Source organism: Cydia pomonella, chromosome 3 (genome assembly GCF_033807575.1).
Source record: "Cydia pomonella isolate Wapato2018A chromosome 3, ilCydPomo1, whole genome shotgun sequence".
NCBI lineage: Eukaryota > Metazoa > Arthropoda > Insecta > Lepidoptera > Tortricidae > Cydia > Cydia pomonella.
In genome coordinates this window covers 19,633,194-19,657,654 of record NC_084705.1, presented here as the reverse complement: position 1 = coordinate 19,657,654, position 24,461 = coordinate 19,633,194, and the positions used below count along the sequence as shown (strand labels likewise).

The following is a 24,461-nucleotide window of genomic DNA, read 5'->3' as shown; positions in this document are numbered from 1 at the left end:
ATCACCCCATTACATTTGTTTTAAGAACTAGCTTTAAGAATAATTTTTAAGTATATACTTGCTATACCCTGTCCGGGTCCATGTGATACTCTAATCTTTTGTAACAACATATGTACCATGGTTTGCAATAAAGGAAAATAAAATAAATAAAATTATATTTTTCGTTATTTTATTTAAAAAAAAATATTTTTTTAAGTAATATTTCAGTTTAATTTTTATTTCATGCAATGATCGATTTAGAAATCCGACACTATAGCGCCAATACTGAACAGAGTCAGCTTGTGAGGTACCTCATTGTTTGTACACTTGTAAAATGTATTCAAATATGCTATTTTTTTCATATTTGGAAAATAAAAATAAAATAGTAAAAGCTTATTTATTTAAACCTTATTGCCAAAAAACAGGCGTGGCTCTCTCAGCGATTTCGTCGCGTTGCTATTTTTATTGAATTTGCATGCCAATAGGCACGACATAGTGATACCAAAATATTTATGTACTTAACATCTTGTAATCTACCTATGTTGTACAACTAAAATCTTTGAATCTTACAAGTCCACGTCCGGACCAATTTTGGTGTCTAGCAGTGGTTGCCGCGCACCGCTATAGAACGGGTAATTATTGATACATTTTTATTAGGGTTCCGTACCCAAAGGGTAAAACGGGACCCTATTATTAAGACTCCGCTGTCCGTCCATCCGTCCGTCCGTCTGTATCTCATGAACTGTGATAGCTAGACAGTTGAAATTTGCACAGATGCTGCTACTGCACTACCACAACAAATACTAAAAACAAATACTAAAAAGATATAACAACAACAACACTATAACAACAAATACTAAAAAGTACGGAACCCTCGGTGGGCAAGTCCGACTCGCACTTGTCCGGTTTTATAGACTAATTTGATAGATTTCGTATTAAGTAAATGACCTAATGTATTTGACATTTCCTTCAGTAATGCGGTCGATACTTCACACACATCACACTAAATTTTTGAGGGTTCAATGTAATAATGGAACCCTAAAAAGCTTTTTGTTAACCCTAAAAAGCTTTTTGTTACAAAATTAAAAATCTACACACTTTAAAATTATTGATAACCAAGTATAAGAATGTTGTTAAAATACCCCTACTCTGACGGGAATAAATAAATACTGGCAACCCGTTTTTGTATACTTGTGTACGTTTCTGAGCGTAAGACACGAGCGTCGCACGCACACGTCGATCATGTTTCGGCTTCACTTATACACACAATATCAGACGCACAACTGTCATAGAGCTATTTTAGCCAATAGCAGAATTGATCGGACTGTTTTTTTTTTAATTGTGAGAGAAATTTTGGGCAAAGGGGCTAAACGTAAAGAGCCTTTTTAGGTAGTAGTACCAGTTGCTTTGAAAATTAATTATAAAACCTAAAAAGAAATACATGACATTTACCCTGCACAGTAATGTGCAAGGCGCAAGGTCATGTATTTCTGCCTAGGTTTTACATGGGAAATTAAATTTAGAAATAATACATCGTACTTATTAGTTATTTTTTAACTTTTTTCTGTGCTTTATCAAAGCTTTTCTTTGAGTTACAGGTAGTCGTTTCCCTAATCGACAAATATCTGTGCCTTTCAGTATTTTATTGATTATATTGCACCAGTTGAATATTGCAAATTTCACACTGACGGTTAATACCATTTCAAGCACAACTGTTTTGTGAGCCGCGCATTTCAGAAAATCAAATGAATACTTGGAGAGGATATGCTGTTTTATATTTTCTGAAATATTATTTATGTGGGGCTTCCTCTCCAGATATTCATTTGACTCCTTTACAATGTCTCCAAACATCCTCACGACATACTCTGATGGGTACGACAATTTCTTACAACTATTATTAAGCAGATTTTTTATTTTTTTATTTTATTTTATTATGGCAACAAACAGTCATTACATCAAAAGATACAATAAATGGACTACGGAGAAGACAAGCAGTGCCGAAACATTTTTCAAGTTATATTGTGGACACATAGGAGTTGATACTGAGTGGTAAATAGATTCATCGTGCAACACAACAGACAGGTTTACAGCATTTAAACTGATCTATTACTTTATATACATATATGTATATAATATATTTATATTGGAAACCTTCCGCTGTCAGTTAAGTTGCTGAAGAAATCCGGTTAACAGTGTCATTAAATGACAATAAATAGGAAATATTAAATGGTAAAAAAATTGTAAAATGGTTGATTTTGTAAACAGTATGACGACAACGTTCTAAGATCATCCTGCAAGTCCCAACAATCTTTGATTGAGGTAACTATTTTAAATAGCTTCGTGTCGTCAGTATATAATAAGTGATTGGAATTATTAAGTGTTTTACCGATATCATTGATATAAATTGTAAATAATAGGGGCCCCAGGTGGGATCCCTGAGGAATACCAGAAGGCACGCTAAGATAATTAGAACCGTACCCTGTAACACATACGGCTTGTAAAATTATTCTTGTAACACATTTTGTCAGGCATGTCATCGTTCATCGTTTTATTTTTGACATAAGCCCAAAAGTATTTAGGGTGCTTATTTATTTTTTCTTCACTAAAATTAATTTAATTGGTGTAGCAATCACGTTCCATTTTTTTAAATCTTTTTCTTAAAGTGGCGTAGGTCAAATAATCTTTTCCATTACCGTATATTTTCCATTTTTTATGCATTTTTTGTTTTTCTTTTTTTTATTTAAGAAGGGACTTTGTGAACCAGGGGGGGAGCTTATTACTATTATTTGATATAAGTCTACACGGAACATGTTTCTCTATAAGTTCGTTGAGAGTATTATAAAATTAAAAATCCGTCGTCGTTAATTCAACACATTTGTGAGCTGCTCATATACTACAGCGCACCAAGATATTGTTTCAAGAACTATAGTAAATTAAGTGTATCATAAATTACCGGTGAACAAACATTCAGCACTACACAGCAATATGCGTGACAGTTTATTTACTATACGTATAACTTCAATGTAGTTTTACACGCTTTATTGATGTCACAGTCGTTATAAAAGTTTTTTTTAATAACCTACTTTACCGTACTTGGCTTAATTGTTTTTCACTGACTCGTGTTTTGAAAAATAATATCATTCAATAGTATTTAAACTGAATAAGACGTTGATATGTGCCTTATAGTAAAACTATTAGCGTAAACATAGTTTATGTGCTCAGGGCTATAAATAAAACCACAACGGGTAATCATACCTGTGCTATTTTGGGTCACACTTCTCCTTTCCTTTTAATGAAAAAGTAATTTAAAATATAACTTTTTATCGGTCATTTAGTACATCGTTTTTGAATTTTTTTCTTACGTTTTTTATCCTCGATGCCATTGTGACGTATTGACTCCGTTGTATGACAAGGTGGTAAATAAAATACAGATTGTGATCGTGTGCGTGCAACCAGCCATCCACCCGCCATGACACTTCCCAACGGAGTGTCGACTTGTAGGTAGTTGGCAACCACTCAAGGTAGGTAGCTGGAAAACAGCACAACGAAATATATAATAAATAAAAAAGTCTTTTATTTCTTTCAAACATTATAACAAAGACTATCCATTATTACACAACTGTAATGTAATACTTTTTTTACTAGTTTTGACACTTATAATTTTTAAAACACTTTTGAGAATATAAAAATATTTAATCTGCAAGAACCCCTTTTCCGAAGATGTTCAGTTTGCTCTATCCGAGGCCATTGACAACCAGCTAGGACCAGCTTTTTTTTTATTTATCTCGTCCACCCATCTTATTCGTGGTCTTCCGTTACCACTATAAAAACTATATAGCAATATAAACACTCAATTTAGTGGAGTGAATATAAATTTGAGTGTATTTTCGCTTTCAGTGTAACCACTTTTTATACTACAAAAGTTATTCTTTTCGGCGCATAGTTAAAGACTGAAACTAAACGTGCCATAATATTACAGTACAGGTTTTTTCATTATACTTGGATAAAAATAAAAATATATTAAATTAATATATATATATATTTAATAATGGAGTAAATACCTTAGTAGATACCTTTACAATCAATGTTTCTGTAGACGTTTTATGTAAATTTTCCTTGTTTTTCAATATTACTGGCATTTAAAGTTTCTTTAGAAAATTAGAAAGACGGCTTCTGTAAAGGACGTAGTGAATAACGCGCTGAAAATGCCTAGTTGTGTAATAGGTAATAGCGCCATGTTCTTGATGATGAGTAAGCTACAGTGGCTGGTTACTACGAGTACTAGCTACTTTTTGTCAACAATTTGTCAACGATTGGTATATAGGATATAGGGCAGAGGTTGGCATATCAATCAATATGGAAACATGGAAATATGAAAACGAGTAGTTAAGTACTCATTCTTTTTTTATTATTATGCTCACAATCTAAGTAGGTACATTGTATAGTTTTATTAACTACAAAATAAATTAAAAGTTGGTAATCTCTATAAATTATTGAATGTATTGTACAACAAAAAAAGCAATGTTTGTTTTTCTGTAAATTAAAAATGTGTAGAAAATTGTGCGGGTAACTGTTTTTATCGTTTTTTTTTTCCCGAAATATTTAAGAAAAGTTACTTCAAAGGCTTGTTTTTACACTCATTGTCATATTTTTTTAGAACATACACGCAGTTTATTTTTGTTCTCTTAAACTACGTTATACTGATTATTATGTAGCTAATAGTAATTATTCAATTATGTATATTATATGCAATTTTTACATTATATGTACACAAAACCTATATACATGACAATGGCTAACAGATCTTGATCTTAGTTAAATTATGTAAAAAATACACAAAGGGTACTTATTCAAAATATGAAAATACATAATTTATTTATTATTAATAAACTAATGGTAAACATCACATAAAAGCAGATTATAATTATAACGTATATCTGAATACTTTTAACTTAACAAATATACAATTTAAATTTATTCTTAATAGTTTACATTATACAGGGTGTATCATAAATAGTGGGGATTCCGTTTAAGGGCATATTCGCTATCCTATTAAACGGACCCCCATTATTTTTGTTAGAAACTGTATTTAACCCGTTACAGGGAAGAGAGAATTAATGAAGATTCTGAACTCTTGAGTCTTATCTTAACTCAAGAGAACCTCCATTCCATTGATATCAACATCCCATGGAAACAAGTAGGTTTCTCAAGTAGAAAAAAATCTATAAAATATTTGACGTAAACTACAACACAGGCTAAATAGAATTGCTTTACAGTCATGGGACAACGCTATCATTTCTACCACGCTTTTAGTTTTCGAGGATACAGCCTTCTATGGAGGTAACTGGTAAACTATCTTTCATAATTTACTCTTCCCTATACGCTGGTATGTAGGTAAATGGGATAATTTTATCGGCCTTAAAATTATCCCATTTACTTTCTTACCAGCGCATCCCATTTACTTACGAACGCGCAGTTCAATAACTTGTCTACTGCAAATGTTCAGTAGGTATGTTATGTAGTGTCTTACCTACAATAATAACAAAGGATATTGTGTATTGCTTTCGTAGAACTAATTTTACTTATTAGAGTTGTTAGTATTTGGTTGGTTATAAGTAAAAAAAAGTTATCACGTGCTCTAGAGAAAGTGCTCAGACGACATATATTACGGGCAGATTTTAATTTCAAAATCAATAACTTATTAAACCACGAATATAAAAAAGAATATAGAATTAATCTTGCACTATCCCCTACATTCAATTCCCATAAACAAAGACGAACATTTAACGCTAACTGTATGATTTCCTGTGTGTTTCAATTTTAAAGTCCATTGAAAATGAAGCCTGACTGAAGATACTGTGATAGGCATTAAACGAATATTTGATCGGCACCGTTAACATTTCATCTAATGTCATGGTATTTGCGAATATTTTTCCTGTACCACGCACTGTTTATTTTCAGTCAGACAGCATTAATTTGCTGGCCTTGCGGCCATTATGTTAGGGTGCACTAGGGTGAAGGCGGCAAGCTGTCATCACTCTCGAGGTAGGTTACGTAGTTGTCCTCGCCGTGAGGCGGCCGTGGAGGTGGCAACGATGGCACGTCGTAACCATGCATCTGTTGAGAAAAACGCTTATATTAATATTACGCAGTACATAATGTTTAAGTGCAAGTATGAACTATATACTAAAATTTTATATTAGGTAGTACCTACTTGAATTATAACAATAAGTACCTGATTTACAAGCTGCTGAAATGCCGCGCTGTGATGCGGCGCACGGTCCAAGTCCGCGTGTAGAGCAAAGTCCGACAACGCCTTCCAGGGCGGCTGATACGCCGTCACCTCCAGCGCCAGGCTGCCCGCCGGCTCATGCCGCACCGGCGAGCCCGCTACGAGCGGCACGCCCATCGACATGTACCCCATGCGGCGGCCTTCCTGCAGTATAGGGACAGGTGATCAATTTGGCAATACATATAACACATCACATGTGCAGTGCAGCTCATGTACCTATGTAGTCTATGAAATGTTAAAAGGGATTTGATTGAAATACTACTTATAACGCAGATCTTTCCGTTCCATATGACGCAGATCCGACTTATGAAATGCCAGGTTATTATCATAAGTATGCTGATAAATGCCATTTATAGATTTTTATTAGCAATGTTTTACTTCTAATAATTAACTTCTTAAAAGTATTAATTAAAAAAGTATACCAAAGGATAAATTACCACCTTCTCCTGCTGCATCTGCATTTTCAACTGTATAGTTTTTTTCTTATCTTTACAACGCTTGTTCTGGAACCAAACTCTTATGACTCTGGGACTGAGTCCAGTCATTTCCACTAACTGTTCCTTCATCAGAGCATCGGGGCGCGGGTTAGCCGCGTAGCAAGTTCTGAAATATATAAACGAAAATTACCAGTAGTACATTTTTGCATTAAAGTGTTTTAGAGGTTGGTGATCTAATCTAACTACCTTTAAGAAATATCAGACATTGCTTGAGAATCGATATACATTTAATTTGTTATAGAGTCTGTGCGGAAATAGAAGAGTCGTGGAATGTATAGGCTCCCTTACATTCCACGACTCTTCTCTTTTCGCATATACACTAGAGGATACTACATGGCTAAGATAATGTTCAGTTTATTAGGAAGTTATTGATAACGGTACATTTATAAAAAAACATACCTAAGCGTATGTAGTTGTTTTTCATTAAGTACAGTACGAACTCTCGTCGGTTTTCCATCTGCTGCAGCAGTAGTCCGCGCCCTGCCGCTTTTGTGTGACCCTGACTCACTGCCAGAATCTGAAATTACAAACGAAATAATAATCAATAATAATATAACTAAAGACTGGTAAAAATAAAACTTCAATATTTTACCCGATTTCTGGATGTTTTTTTATTGATTGGCAATACCACGCTTTACGTCAAAGCGTAAAACGTAATGTTGATATTGTAAACGTGATCGTGGAAGGGCGAATCCAAAGCTGAAATATTTTGAAAAGTATGCTTATGTTCGTTGTTTGATTAAGTTACAATAATTGGCACCTAAATCATTAAAGTTATTTTAAGTTTGAAAAGGGTTAACAAAGGGTTTAGCCTGTTTCACACCTACGCTAATCCCAGCCGGACGGCGGCTAAGTCCAGTAAGTCCTTTGTAAATGTATTATCCGCCGGCTTGTGAGCGCGTGTCCGAGAGATTAATAATATGCAATCAAAGTGTTGTCACACAATCACAACGTTACTGTACTTATTGTTTACGAATTCTAATGCAAAAAATCCATTTATCTATCTACAACTTTTATATTGTAGCTAAGTTGTTTGTGCTAGTATTTGCGAAAAAAATCAAGCAGGCGTTATGTGTATTTCAGATAGATAGTTTTGACACGGTCGGTATTGTATCAATTCACGTTGACCGTGTATTTTATGAAAGAAAAGTGTTATTGGCCTAAGTATCTTTGTTTTGGGTTTAACGGTCAACAAACTAACCGCAATAACAGATGGAACAAAAACGAAAAAAAAAAACACCTATCTCTTGTAAATCAATGCGATGAAACTTATCTTACATGCATAGGATTGATAAGATATTATCTAAGATGAATCCAGATTATAGATTCGACTAATGACCCAATAATCAAAAAACAGTTCTTTGCATTTAGGTCAAAGACAGACACGTTAAGTCGTAAACGCACCACGACGACGCAGGTAGTTTCGATTATCTTTATCGCTGTTGCGATTGACAATTTTCGAATTTGGTGATGGTAGCCCCCTTGGACCTTTCTTCATAACATAACAATTTGTAATTTTGCAATAGGTACTAGTGGAACTCTCTAATTAAAGGTAGGTTGGCACCACTCACATTGCAACAAATCGTACCTATTATGCTTGGCCTATGCGATTTGATCATATGGCGCTTAGCACACTGGAACCGATTTGTACGTCGCCGTCGCTCCGTTGTACCAAAGAGAATTTGAAATAGAGGTGAATTGTCAAAGAAAGCTTTGTAGCAATAAATTTACTGCCATCTTTCAACACATGATTAAAACTTTTAGAACACCATTTGACGTTGATTTTTATTCTTTCACTGATATGTGTTGAATTTCTTAAATATCAAAGAGTGGCGCCATCTAATGGATCAAAGGCCAATGGTTTGGCGGCATCGTTCGATTGAATTTTTTGCATCATCTTAGCTGGCAATGTACTGAAAATGGCTTGCGATTTGTTGCATAGTCTGTGGAGCGCTTTGCAACAATCACCTGCGACATATACCTACATTTTGAGAATTTAGAAAACTTACTTATTGCGTTCCTCTTGCACTAACAATATACTCGTATCGTCAGCAAGATGCGCTTAAATGATTATTTATCATCTAATAAGTCTGGATGAAATCAGACTCCTAAACTATCGCAGTAAAAAAAGCGTATGAAAGCTACATAGCTACTAATACTACGTTGTAAGTGAAAATGAAGAAGTGAACTCGCAGAATTGTGCTATTGGATAATGTCGGAAACTTACAGCTATAAAATTGGTCAGGTTGAAAAAACCTAGATAAATCTTTCATCGACAAGGACAAAAGTCTAGACTTTTTTTATTTGTTTATTATTGTAATGTGTATCAGTTATGTTATAATCTCATCTATTTACATCTAATCAGATAGAGATTTAGAGACCACCAACCGATAAGATTCTATTTATGCACAAACAACGAGAAGATAAGTAGGTAACCCGTAAATCTAGGATAAGTAAGGGAAGAATTTCGATTCTATAATAACGCATCAGATTGTCATTTTCGGACCCGAGAAAGAATATTTTTCCGTTTCAACTACAAAACTATTATCAGGGCCGCAATCGGGACTGATTTCGGGCCCGTTATCGGGAAGTGTGGATGTAATTGGCGCTTTATGGACAATTTGGAAACTCGTTAGGTGGTAGTCCTATTGGTAATTCAACACATTTTTTAACGGCCGAGACCTAGTACAGTCACGTCTGAAAATATCGATACGAAAAATGTGCCAATAATATGTATACTACTTTAATATATGAGCAATAAAGTCGTGTATACATATTTTTAGCACTTTTTTCGTATCAATATTTTCAGACGTGACTGTACTACATAACAGGCAGGTAGTTGCATTATAATCTAATGCACAGGTGGGACCGAATATAATTTCATTTCAATAAGAATATCCCCGTCGCACTCGCTCACAAGTGGCCCTCCAGTGCAATTAGGCAAACCTTCACTATTCCAATGTCATTTTCATACGTCAAATGCATAAAAAATAAGGCTCTAGTCTGTTTAATAATGTACGATGTCCATTTGCATATAGAGGTAAGCACGTAAATTACCCCTCACGCGTGTCAAACACGAGGCGTTAATCCTGCGTGGACGTGTGAAATGGAATTTATCCTTTGTTATTATAATTATCCAGGCTATACCATTGGTGAACAAGGTAATAAAGTCCAATTCCATCATATCTTGTTGACCGAGCGAAAGCAAAGGTCTCAGTTTCATTTTGAATAAAAATTCTCTCGTATGTTCGGATGTGCTCGTCTATAGGTCGCATTTTTCAACCGGTTCTCGTGAATTTTAGTGAGCAAGTTGGATTATATAGAACTTATTTGTAGATTCAGTTTTTGTTTTTTTTTTCAAAATGGCGGAACCATAGGAGTCTACAGCTCACAGCGCCACTAGTCATGTGAAGATGAATTCAATCAACAATAACTTCCAAAATGTAGAGCCATGTGTGTTTTGTTACTACTCTAGACAACGTAAGGAAAGAAAGTGACCGTCTTCTTGTCAGTTAAAATACATGACTATGGTGAATTTTTTTGCAATATAAACTACGCAATAATACATAGATAATTTATAATTGAAAAATTTAGTTATAAGTATTAAGGTAAGTCGCCATACTATTTCGTTTAGATTTCGCGTAGCGACATATAACAGGAACCGGTAGGCTAAAGTTTTTATCCGTTATCGTTTTTAACTTTTATAACAAATCTCTATCCATAGTTACGATATTGCTACATTATCCGAAATAACTGGTGTGATAAACTCCTGCAATATCCGAGTAAGTAATCCCGAAAGATTACTCCTGATAATTCAATGATGCCCTTGCGTACTGGTCATAGGTATCCCAATAATTAATAATGTAGTTTTTGTAATATCACTAGGTATTTGATGTAGAAGCCCAACTGTGGGAACCAGCGTCGGCGAGATGAAAGAGCGGCGTGCGTTTGTCGGCGCGTGTGATCGTGATACACCAATCACTGCGCCATCGATATCGATAGCCACTTCAGCTAGGGCTGCCACTAAATGTTTCAAAATCGTTTACGTGAAACAGAGTTAAGAAAATTTACAAGTTTGTAAAACTATCTAAAGGGATCTTCGATAATGTTAAAACTTTAATTAAATAGCAAAACCTTTATTAATATTTAAAGCGTAGTTATGAAGAATTTATAGGCACTCTAAAAAATACTAAAACGAGTAGTTACTTTCACGAAACAAAATCAAGAGATATATATATTAATTACATTCTGTTATTACATTCAGAATACCTGGGCCTCATGGTCGTAGCGTACCTACGTCCTACGTCAAAATTGTTTTTACTGAAAAACTGAACTAAATTTAAGTTCTTCTTCCTTCTCTTCCTCAGCGAGTATGCGCCCACTGTTGTGCATACGCCTCTCCAAATCTCCTCCAAGTAGCCGGATTTGCTGCTTCTTTCCTCCAGATTGGACCCACAATCTTTTTGATTTCATCATCCCATCTATTTGGAGATCTGAGTAATTCCACGTAACGTCAGTTACCAATTCAGTAGATGTGGCAGTAGTGTAGTACATGTAGGCTTAGCTTATTTGATTTAGATGAATATGAAATTTTCCTTTAATCTAAACTTTTTTTGTGATCATACTTTGTCAATAAAATCTTATCAACACGTCGGTGTGTGTCCGGGAGTCGAAGGGTATTATTTGTGTACTTTTTATATCGAGCAAGAGTAGCACAGAGATTTTAAAATCTCAAGTTGACTTATTATTGACAGCTATGATACGAACTTGACACGACTCGCAGTGCATCTCACTCGCGCTGATGACAAGTAGGTATATTTTATACACCTGCGAAATACGCTGCAAGTCGTGTTAAAGTAGTCGTATCATTTTTTTTTAAATTGAAATTACAGCGAACGTAAGTGTCAGCCCTATGTTAGAAATCTGTTGTATCACCAAACCGCGCGATAGCTGTCTAATTACTCGTGTACCGATAACTATCCCCGCGACACTCCAAACAACTAAGTTCTATACAATTCCTTTATTGCGATTATATGAGGCATATTGAAAAAAAAAAACTGTAGCTGGATAAAATAAGTAAAGTATTTTATAGGGAATGGTTTCGAAATACTTAAGGCATGGGTGTTTTAACGAGGTATTTAAGATTTGATAATGATAAATTACCTATGTCTGTTTTTGTCTTTACAATGTTGCTTAAATCTTGAGTTGCTAAAGCGTTTTTTTTTTTGCAAATTTTTATTCCCGTTCTCGCTGGACATTGTATTTGCATAACTACTTTTAAACGGTCATAATTTCTTATTCAGCTTTCCCAATTTGTTTAGTTTAAAGATTTTTTACACACCGGCCGGACATAGCGCAATTGTCTTGACAAAGAGCCCAATGTCATATGGGTCTTACTCACCGGACATAGAATAGAGCCCAACTCGTGCAGATGGTGCGAGTTGTTGTTGCTAAGGGCGGTGTTGTGGTTGCTCAATAACCTGGTTAAGTTGCAATGCTTGTGTTGTTGTAATATGAGTCTTACTCACCCGACATAGAGCCCAACTCGTGTGGATGGTGTGAGTTGTTGTTGCTAAGGGTGGTGTTGTTATTGCTCTCGGCGCCACTGCCACTGCTCGTGTTCGCAGTCTGGAAGGAGTCACTTCTTTATTTTTGCTCTTGGTGCCCAAGCATAGTATTCTAACATTATGGCTCCTCTACATGATGGCCCAGCGTAGGCCAGTCCTAGGGACGCATTTATGCGTTAGAGGGAGCAAGTGATATTGCTATCTCATTTCACCGCATAGCTGCGTCCCTTGGACTGGCCTACGCTGGGCCATCGTGGAGAGGAGCCCTTATATCTTTGAACCCCAATATAGTATCTACGTAAAATTAAAAATGTCTTCTATTCCGTGTGGCCTTGTGATTTATGAGAGGTATATATATAGATAAGAAAAATGTAAAAATATTTTTAAACAAAAAAGAGGGCCACCTCAAACAGAAGATATATGTAATACATACCCAAGGTATGTATCGAGGGTCTCGGTAGAAAAACATAAATGTCAAAAATACAGAAGTGAATGGCTTACCACATACGTACCTTTTCCAAAACATCGTGGTCTTCTCTACAGTATAAAGCACCGCCTTCTCTCAACGCGAATTCGTCTCCTGCAATATAAATATATTTATTGGTTATTGGTAACTAATTTTGGGAAAAGTATTTTGTGACAAATAGTTTTAATTTAGATAGCCATTCCACTTGCATGTATTTGTGTAATAGTTGGCGTGCAATAGCTACTTGGAGATTTTTCTACTCACTTTTAGGCAACAAAAGCTCGGTTCATAGAAAAATAAAAGCTTTACAAGTTTACATACAAACGAGTTATTAATACGGCATATAAAATGTATGAAATTTTCTTACACGAATTTGATTTTAGTGGCAATCTTAGAATTGATCGTTTCATGATTTGTGACCTAACCATTATGATGAAGTAATCAATTCTGAAATGGTATTTCATGAAATTATCAAAATCTAATGATCTGGCCACAACGTGCATAATGTTAATAGGTATGTGGTTATTGAGAGAATAGGGGAGCGGTGGACAAAATTGATAGATATTATTTTAAGAGGAAAGGGGACGGCCGCTTCTCCATACAAACTTAGTCCCCATTTTGCTCTCTGGATATTGACATCATGGAAATTATTTTTACAAAATTCGATGTATATTAACCATTGCTATACCCCTACGTTTGCCTTTATGTATTTGATTTTTTGATAATTGTAAAAATTATGAGCGAAAAACAGATTATATATATATATTTTTAAATGCTACTAACTCTCGTTCGTCGTTCGAAAAAATCAAACGCACGGGCATATCTGCAGTTGATATATGTACAACAAATTGTTTCAATATTGTTAATATAATCCCTAGAGGAAAATGAGGTCTACGTTTGTATGAAAACGCAATTTCCATTAAAGTAGTAAAATAAAGTCAGTCAAATACATTATCAATTTGACTTGCTAAGCCTTGAAGAAAGTTAGGACATTATCCATCTTAGCCCGCAACTTCAGGCCAAAACAAGAAGAGTAATGAGAAACTATGACTAGATATGAGAAGGGAATTCAGTTTCTTTTTTCGGAGTGGGTGTAGGTATATGATTAATACTGACCAGGTATTAGTTGCCTCGCGCAGGCGCAGCAGCGGAAGCAGTCGATGTGGTAGATTTTCGTCTTCGCTCGCATTACGAAGTCGTTCTTGCTAAACGACGATCCGCACTTGTCGCACTTTGTGCCGAATAACCTGCGAGACAAAGGCAGTTTAGTATGTTATTAATGATTTCCATACCTTAATGATTGTAAATAACTCTAAGGAAAGAGTTATAATTTTCAACGGCATAGAATAAAATATTATCGCTGCTGTTACTTCGACTTCCTACCTATCTACTTCGTTTGTATATTAAAAATAATAAGACAATAAAATTAGAAGACAAGTTTATGATCTAACATATTATTGTTTAAATACGTTGGTATTGGTAGTCGTAAAATCAACGACAAAAGTAGCTACACAGAAACAGTGTTTACATACAGCACAAGCTTTATTCTTCAATTAGTGTTGGCTATTGTTGCTTCTGTCTGACAGTATAGTCGCTATCAGATATTTATATCGGAGTTAAAGGGTATGTACTCGTAAGTACCTCTATTATCAGGACGTGTTCAGGTATTTTTGAGCACCTTGGCCGCTCCGATATATCTAATGGCAACTGTACCACAAATAATAGTATACATAGGTACATACATATGAACCTATCTACAAGTAGAGTCAGCATTTGCATTTACCTATACTAACTATCGATCTCACACAGCACAAGACGCGCTGTTTTCATACCCCACAAGAGTTTTACATCAAAATAAGGAACCCCATTGTAAATTCTCGTCAGCTACGGAACCCCAAACCCCTAAGCACATTTTGAGCGAGGTTATTGACCGGCACTTAGCGGATGAGGCCGCCCCAATCTGGCTAAAAGCATTGCTCACTAGGGTTGCCGATGAGGGGGTAGGTTTGAAGAAAAATATTCATACTTAAATATTGGAATCGTTAACGGTGAAGCCAGGTTAATGATTACAGTTCCTAATGGATATAGTTACTAATTTGGTCCTTATTTATTCTGTTAAACATTCTACTAGCGAGTTCATGCCGCATGATGTTGTGTTTATGTAGACAATTAATCAATTTAAGTATTTATTTTTTCATTCCATTATTATAGTAAGGTTTATTTAATAACTATTTTATTTTAAATATGAATATGATCTGCATAGGTAACCTATTAAGAAAAAAATATTTGTCACTAGGAAGACCTATGAGAGATAATACTACTTCTTCTTCCTCGCGTTGTCCCGGCATTTTGCCACGGCTCATGGGAGCTTGGGGTCCGCTTGACAACTAATCCCAAGATTTGGAGTAGGCACTAGTTTTTACGAAAGCGACTGCTATCTGACCTCCCAACCCAGAGGGTAAACTAGGTCTTGTTGGGATTAGTCCGGTTTCCCCACGATGCTTTCCTTCACCGAAAAGCTACTGGTAAATATCAAATGATATTTCGTACATAAGTTCCGAAAAACTCATTGGTACGAGTCCGGGTTTGAACCCGCGACCTCCGGATTGCAAGTCGCACGGTCTTACCGCTAGGCCACCAGCGCTTGATGAGAGAAAATACTACATATTTATAAAAAGAAAACAACGTGTCTACCTATATTTTTAATATATAATTCGACCAGTAGGTACCTTTACTATGCATTATCATATGACGTTGCTTTTTTAAATACTTATGCTTATATATAAAGATCAAAATTTCGCATTAGTATAGAATAATAAAGGTAAACAATCTGGTTGTGTTGGTGGAAGGAAGCCATAATACTGTAAATGATCATATTTGATATATAATTGTTTGTTACATATTAGCTGCAACTTATTTTTCAAGTGTTTTTTTAATAATAAGATACGTCAATATCGCTTACTTTCTTTCTAATGCTAAAAAACGAAGTATAGTCATTAAACCTAAAAATAAATTAACAATAAGCAGCCTATATGTTAAGTCTCACTGCTGGGCACAGGACACCTGCTAATGCATGAGAGGGATATGACTAAATTTCCCCTTCTGACACAAAACGGGTTAAAGCCACCTTTGAATTTCTTCGCTAATGTATGATATCGGTTTAATCACCATGTTTTTCTTCACAGGAAAACTGACATTTTGACAACCCTAGCGAGTGACGAATTTCAGGACAAAAGCAAAAGCAAGTACGAAAGAGTTCCAAACGCTTCCGTATAAATAGGACCAGGGTGCGGCATTATATTCAGGTTTCTGTATTCCGTATTGAATCTTTTCGCTTTGTACGTAGGTTTCACAGAGTTAAAAAATATATATATTTAAGAGTCGCTAGAATATAGCCGTCGACAATTCGCCATACAATCGATGTTGCGCGTTAGTTTTTAGCAACGAAAACTAGGTAATACCGTACATAGATAAATTGTTACTTTACTTTAATGTTATACCTAGACCCATGTTATTTCAGGATATTACAACGAGAGCGTAACTTCGAATGTATAAGTAGGTGTTGCGAGGGATGATTTGGTGCATTAGAATTAATGAGGGCTACCGTTTTTGTGCTCACCAGTTGGCGTCACTGTAGTTGGTGGTCCAGAAAAAGAGCACTCTAAATTCTGCTATACTCTTTAAAAAAAAATACGTTTCTCTAAAAAATATTCTTACTTTTGTGTATTGCGGAATGTGAAATAATGTTTTTACGCGTTTAATTTTGCATATATTTCAGTCGGCACTTTTCTAATACTAAAAACATTTATTGAACTATATCTAATATTTACAATGAATAATCAAAAATAGGAAAAAGATTTACCACAATTATGAATAAGGAGTAAATTCGCGATAGGAAAGCTTGTTACCCTCAAAAATACTCTGCATTTGACATTTTGAAAGACCTCCGTCTACATTAGCAAGGCGAAATTAAACGCGTTAGCCTTCATTAAATACATAAGGCATACGACTTAAAACAAATGAAGTAAAACATAATGCGCAAAGGGCAATGCAGGTGGTATTTCAATCGTTAGGTTTCATTCAACTGACAGGTGAGCCTCCATGAATTAAAGCTTTTGAATTTAAAAGAAAGACCAATTTTTTGTTAATCTTAGTAAATAACTCTCGGCAGCAAAATTTCTGAAAATTAGCATAGTTATTTGATTTACTTTTTATCGCATAAGCAAATTTTATCGTTCAACGATGTAACAAATAGACATAATTTAATTAATTTTTATACGAATATCAACCCGATTACGAACAACCATAAAATACACATAATAAACTACCTATAATTTAGAACATAAATAGAACCTATTCCAAGCGCTCTATGTAGTGGCAGGCAGTAAACCCCCTCCCCACCATAAAGGTGTTTTACACTAGGTAAGTACAGTCAGAGGTGACCGCCCCCTGCATACAATCAGTCTATGCAGGGGGGGGGGGGGGTCACCTCTCTGCATCTGACTGTACACTATTTCTCGGGCCCTGTGTATCGGAGTAACCTACCTCTACCTACCCCTCGATATTCCCTGGTGGACTTAGGGACTAGTTATACAACACCCTATCCGAGAAATAGTGTAGTTTGAAACGCGTTTTACTCTACTTCAAAACAGTGCCTGGTCGTTATTTATAACCGATGACTTATTACAACATTAACATCTGGTCAAATATGATAATAAAAATAATAATCATATTTTGAACACGAGTGAAATATAATACTTTCATACTGTGTGTACAGTTCTGTCAAATGTCAAAGGATGATATGTACCGTGTGAGACGCAGCTGCGAAATGTGACCACACACAGTGAGGTAAATAGAGGACAATTTGAACTTACATGTCAAAATGATTGTTTAACAACAGCATTGAATAAAATGGTAACTCTTTATGTAGGTAAATAAGTAGTAACATTTTCAATTTTAATAACGACGATGATAGAGCTAGACTAGAGCGTAAAGGTAGGAAGGGGTAAAGCAAAATAAAATTATGTCAAATATTTTTGTCTGCGATAAAAGCTTAAACGACGCTTTTGTTTACACAAAGAAAGTCGCCAAAACGGATCGAACCAACATTCTGTCAATCAGACCGCCGGCGCCTCTTTTTACTCAACACCAAAGATGAATTCACTAAAATAACCGCTAATGTTTATCTTTTCACCCTTCCATCTCTCGCGGGTAAAATATAGAATTACACATCAACAACCCAATATTGTCTATGGTATTAGGACTTTACGAATATCTCAACCTTGCTACCACGAAATAAGGGTTAAAATTTCACGCGTAAATTCAGAAATGGATTTCACGGCGGTAGAATAATATTTGTAGTCTATACTCTGATGTGCCGAAGAGAAAACAAACGAGGTTTGACTGAGCATTATGTATTTTGGCGCCAAAACAAACGTCAGTTTGACAGCACGGCGGGCGGCGGGAACCTGATATGTCTATGGTATGTTTGTCCCCGTTTACACCGGCCGGATAAGCGGGTTTTCGATTACATTTTTTTATCTCGTATATTTTCTGTAAATAAGTTGTAATGGCATTAAATTCGCCTTTTCTAAAGTGTGTTTTCTTATGTGCAATAAAGATTAAATAAATAATGTTTAGTTTACAAAGCTACATGTTACTATATTTAGTACCTATACTATACCAAAATTTTTATTTGGGAAATTACAAGATGCATCCTAAACCGCAAACATAGGTACGTACGTGACACCATCCATAAAACTCATTTTAATTTTTAACGGGCTCCTTCTCTAGTCGGTAGTGACCCTGCCTACAAAACAGGAGGTGTCGGGTTCGAATGCCGGTATCACGAATTCCTGAGTTATGGATGTTATCGAGGTACATACGTTTTAACTTTTTATCTACATAAGTATGTACCTATACTGCAAACTTTGCTTAGTTTGAGGCTGGGTTAATCTATGTAAGATTGTCCCCAAATATCCCCCAAAACAATTAATATTTTATAATACTATTTGGGTATATAAGCAATTAAAAATCCAGATCCTCATAACATAATTATATCGCAAGTATTTTATGCCTGAATTGCATCGAGTGGCTTTGCAAAAGGTTCTTTGACCCGAACGGGTCATCATGACCCAACCACAAAATTACCCTTTCAACAAGTATGATTCGTAATAAACCACTGCAGGAATAAAAATAAACCATCACCTGGCTTTCATTCGTACCTACCCACTTTGCACTAAAACAATTTCCTAAAATTACTAAAAACGTAAACTCATAAGACGTTTGAAACTCTTTAATTCACCGGATTTATTTGTATATTTTTCATCCAATCAATCATTAACAAGCAATTACAAAATTGACAGGATGTACTTGATCGGTAAACCATAAATAATATTGATTGTAAATGAGTATGTTTCCGTTGTTTATCCGAGTCCGTCACTGGCGGGGATGGTCCGGAGAGTAAACAAATGTTTCCGCTCGCTATGATGAAGGGTTATATGTACCTATACGGGATATTGGTATACATAATTTTGCATTTCTCCAAGGGGAGGTGTTTTCGAAATGTTGATTTCTGAGATAATTTATTACGAAGAATTAAACTTTGAAAATGCTCTTTTAATATGCTATTTTTAAAGCCGTAGTAAATTAGTAAATATTAACTATTTTCACACATTTTTATTTAGCTTCACCACGTATATTTGTATACATATACCTATAGTTTGGCAAGCCATTTTCGTCAGTAGAAAAAGACGCCAAATTTGAAAATTGTAGATTGGAAGGGTACAAAATTTGGTACGCGCCTTTTTCTACTGACAAAGTATATAATATATTTATATTATATAAGTACCATAAATTTATGGTTGACATAACTGGTGACCGAAGAGCTGGCGGCTTCCTCGCACAACGTATCAGTATTGCGATACAACGAGGAAATGCTGCCAGCATCCTTGGTACAATGGCTCAAGGGCATATTTTAGATATAAGCTAGTTAAGCTAGTCTGGATTATTCTGTTAACTAGATGTATTATATAATTCTGAATCAAGTAAAGTGACATTAAATTCATAGTTAAACTCTTTTCTGTAATGTTCGTATATAAATTTATAATGTTCGTAATATTTAACTACGCGACTTGCATGTCATGTTAATGATTTGGTATTATTTAGTTTTGACATTGTAATGAAGGGTTTATTTTTTTCTCTAGCTTTAAGTTTGCATGCCATATTTTTTGGCTAAACATATGATACTAAATTAATTTACTTTTGACATCTGTATGCAATTACCATGTTTAAGCAAATAAATATTTCTATTCTATTCTATTCTATTCTAAAGTAATCATCTGTATATATTCATTATGTATATTGTTAATATATTTATAAGTGCTTTAAATCGTGTAACTTAAATTTGAACCACTTCTCGGGATCCGCTTGAGCTGAAATTTGGCATACTTCCGTAAGTATAGACAGATATGTCAGATATGCTAACATAGAGCTGATGATGATGCAGTTGGAAGTTAGCTAAAGGAACTCTTCGATGGAAAAACATAAACACATTGAGTTTAGGCTCATTAGGAAGGTCTTGAGAAGTACTTGATAGAGATGCAATGGAGAGAAAGTACAGTCGGCAATAAAAGTGTAAGTTGTTTTCTGCTCCTTTAAGAATTCGTAGGTTCCACGTCAAATATGTAAGTACGTACCTATATTTTTACACCAGGGCACCTCAATTTTATCAGTAGGCTCAATAACTCAACTATTAACCTAACCTAATCGTTTATAAAAAAAATAACTTGCAAAAATAAATATAAAGAGGTTTTAATGTTTTTAGTTTTATGTCTGTAGAAATCGGTTGATTCAGTTCTCATATTTTTTTTAAATAATTGACAAATTATTAACAAGTCTGTTTCACCTAAAACTGATGCACCAGTCCAAACATTAGCTATTTACAGCTAATTCCCGACCGTGTAACCCAAGATGGCGGAATCAGGTTACGCTAATAGCGATAGCGGGTCGGAAGTTACGCGGGGAGGCCGGGAAATCACCGCTCATTCAATTTGGGGTTACGCTTCACATTGCTGAGAAACTGTAGCTATTTTTTTTGAGGAAGAACTGAAAAATTACGAGTTGTAAATGACCTAAAATTGTTTTAGGCCCTTCATTTTATTTTGATTCTAAATTTCAAATGTTATAATGTCATCAAAATTACATATTTTGCCGGTCTTTTCTAATATTACGGTCGTATCCCAAATCTCAAGTCATCTTATTAAAGGAAAAATAAGTTAACACTAAAATTTTACTATATCTACATTTTTGTTAAGTTGTTGGCTGTTGCTGTCATAATTTAGTTTTGAACACTGCCTGATTAAATTTGTATGCTCTAAGTATTTCTACATCATGTTTTCTCTCCCCAAGCTCAGCCATTAAATCAAACGATTCCTCAGATTTGGTGCCCTCTAAACATGATACCCTAAGTAACTGCTTATTTACAGACTGGGACCTGGCTTTGGGACAATTTCACGACAACGTTTTTTAGACTTAGACTTGGATCTTCAACAAACCTAGTGTAGTCCCGCTTGCAGTAGGTCTTGCCGTCCCTGACGAAGCACGTGCAGCTCTCGTCGAGGAACTGGCGGCACTCCTGGCACTTGAGGCAGGCGGCGTGCCACTCCAGGTCGGGCGCTACCCTGAGGATGTATTGGTCGTGGATCTGCCCGCCGCACCCGACGCATAACGACAGCCGGAGCTTTTCTGTAACAAAAAAATAACGATTAGGATACTTGCCAATTTATTACAACTATAAACACTTTTATTTTATAGTTAGATCTTGAATGACGAATTCTTTACCTACCAATAAGAACAAAATCCTTAAACTAACCCTAATATGATTCTATTTTTTAAAGGGACTATTAGTGTGCCGCTCTCGCAGATGTGATTTAGTAACGGGTGGGTACAGTCAGCATCAATGGTAGCGAGTGAAATAACGCTCCAAAAGTGTCTGCCCTCCTGGAAATATTTTACAAATAGAGAGATAGGTATCTCTACAGTTTGTGGTCTAAATTATCTATCACAGACTAGGTAACTGTTCTACATAAGAACATACACCTTTTCATTAAGCTATTAGAGAATGGTATGGAATAAAATAAGAAAACGCGTAGTCTGGTCACTACCCAATATGATTTCCATATAATACCCGCTGATAGAATGGCAATGGTGGAGTTAAGTCGTGTGCCTACTAAACTGCCGGAACTGATGAAAATGTAGCCGATGGAGTCGGAGCATCACCTAATTTTTATGATATTTTAATGGACGAAAATTTGAAAACATTTTAAAATAGACGAATTATGCGAAACATCATAATACGTCAATAATAAAAGAATTATGAATAAATTATACGCCTGATCGATAATTTGACGGGGCGTGGCGGCCGCGCCCACGGACGGAGCCGAGCGCAGTGGGGTGTCTCTGTCACACATAACGTGCTATATTATGAAGATTCTATAAGAATAAGTAATAATAGAATAGTTTATTGATTGAGATTTTCTGTAAAGGATTTGTCACGGGTACATCAGACAGGTGTTTTTTTGTTTAAATCAACAGAGGGCACTGCTATTTTTTGTTGGAACTTATTAATTTTAATGTGCAGTTATAAACAATGTTTGTACCTATAATTAATACATATTGACGGCTATTTTGTTTATTGTACCTACATCCAGTTAAAGTTATAATATTTTCATCTCGTCTTGTCCATAACATAGAAAAAATATCAAGATCAGAAATTCTAGAGACTGAGGGAGACCCACTAGTAATAATCTCTGAGTAAAATTATAAAAAAAACGCTTACTAAGTGACAGAAATAAAAAACACGCTTTCGTAAACTATACCTACCTACCTACCTACCTACCTAGTACAGTCAAAGTGGCCAAATATATCGGGACACATCCTTACTCTATGGGAACAAAGGTGATTTATGATATACATATTTGATGGGTATTTGGTGACTAGCCGTCACTGTCTGTTTGAAGCTGACTGTATAATATTATATATGCATATTATACATGTTTGTTTTCTTCAGGTTCAACAATTCGCTTGACTGAGGCTATTGACCGTGGCTCAAACAATGCGAAGAGCGAGGTCGACGATTCGCGGTGCGCGGGAGTGCAGCGTGACGGGAACGGCGTACGCGCAACGGAACCATGCACGAGAGAATCAATCTAATAATGAAATATGTAAGTAACATAAACTATCAGTGCTCAACGTAGCCTCTACCTTGTTATTTGCTTATCTAATATATTTGATAAATCCAGTCCATTCATAATAATTCTCAATTTCTTTGTCATAAATATTAAGCATAAATATGTAGTTTTCAATGTCAAGTAAGTATTTTTACTATTATGTGTGTTTTGTAAACGATACACACACAAGCAAACAAGGAGTTTTCATTGCTCGTCTTGCGGAATGTACAATTTTTTCTATATTACTACTGTAATGATTTGGTATATTTTATAATTAATTTATTACCATAATATAGTACATTACGATACAAGTGCAAAAAATAGGAAATTCGAAACGAGTGGCGATAAATTAAAACACGACCGAAGGGAGTGTTTTAAATCGACACGAGTTGCGAATTACCTATTCGCACATGTATCGTACAACGTTTTACAGTACATATGGCCCTTTAAATGTTCGACACAGTAACGTAATATGCTACTTCTCGCACTAGTGCTATAAAGTAGCCCCATATGTACTGTAAAAGTTTTTTTGAATATATCATGCAGATTAAAAGTCTAAGGTTCACTAGGTGAAGGTCATATATGTATATTTATGGATTTACTAAGAATAAATGGTTCCATCTCGTCGAAATCAGTCCCTCGTAAACCTGCAACGCTGCAGTAAAATGCTAAAACCTGCTTAATTATTTTAATTATTAAGTTTTATTTGTGAATCCTTCGCATTGTTTTAAAGGATGTCGTAAAGCAAGCATTATTGCTTTAAGATAAGTTAATACGTTTAAGCAAACAAAGGCTTTCTAAGTTTTTATTTTATTTATAGCTCTCTTCTAGAAAGAAAGGTGACGAACATACAACATATGAGGTACCTTGTTCTATAATATATGAGCATATTTTGGGATAATATCAGCCAAAAACGTATCAGTATCATACAAACCAGTACGGATATGACGGTCGTTCTTGTCTACTTATATGTATGTGACAGCGTGATGAAACGGTGTCCGTCACTTTCAATTCCACGCTGTTGAAAAGTGACGGTTATTTTATCACGTGGATAAAATTATCCATTCTGGGGCATTCTCTTTCTTAAAAACAAATGAAGCTGATTAGTAGAAGGCGAGTATTATAAAATTTATAAATACTCAACAGTCGAACGTCTAATTAATTTGAAACATAAAATTTGTAATAATATTCGAGCGACTAATATCAAAAACCCAATTAAGAAAGGTAATAGCTATGTGAAGATTGCAAAAAAACTAAAAGTGTTCTTAACGAATACATGTACCTCATCCAATAAAACTTCTTTCAAAAATGCCGCCCAGGAATTTTGCTACATTGAAACGGCTTATATTCTAATGAACGACGTGACATAAACGTTCATGATTAATTAAATTTAATGATTAATTTAACGATAACATGGCCTGCGGGGGCGGT

At 35.2% G+C, this 24,461-nt stretch overlaps 1 protein-coding gene and 1 long non-coding RNA gene across 3 annotated transcripts in view; one reads left to right on the top strand and one right to left on the bottom strand.

The window, feature by feature from the left end:
- Positions 1 to 4,365: 4,365 nt before the first annotated feature.
- Positions 4,366 to 24,461, bottom strand: part of LOC133516227 (insulin gene enhancer protein ISL-1) — a 55,401-nt gene continuing 35,305 nt past the window's right edge. Inside the window, exons 2-9 of one of the 2 annotated variants that reach the window (XM_061849044.1) lie at positions 21,357 to 21,546; positions 13,918 to 14,048; positions 12,848 to 12,915; positions 12,297 to 12,396; positions 7,168 to 7,285; positions 6,712 to 6,874; positions 6,215 to 6,415; positions 4,366 to 6,096 (exon numbers count right to left, since the gene is read on the bottom strand). In XM_061849044.1, coding sequence (XP_061705028.1) covers positions 5,989 to 6,096; positions 6,215 to 6,415; positions 6,712 to 6,874; positions 7,168 to 7,285; positions 12,297 to 12,396; positions 12,848 to 12,915; positions 13,918 to 14,048; positions 21,357 to 21,546 — 1,079 coding nt within the window. In that variant the 3' untranslated portion in view covers positions 4,366 to 5,988. Of the gene's footprint in view, positions 6,097 to 6,214; positions 6,416 to 6,708; positions 6,875 to 7,167; positions 7,286 to 12,296; positions 12,397 to 12,847; positions 12,916 to 13,917; positions 14,049 to 21,356; positions 21,547 to 24,461 lie in introns of both variants that reach the window. The other variant, XM_061849042.1, reaches the window with a different exon arrangement.
- On the top strand, positions 7,294 to 23,101 carry LOC133516228 (uncharacterized). Its single transcript, XR_009799191.1, has 2 exons — positions 7,294 to 7,626; positions 22,871 to 23,101. It is a non-coding gene; the product is annotated as an uncharacterized LOC133516228 (long non-coding RNA).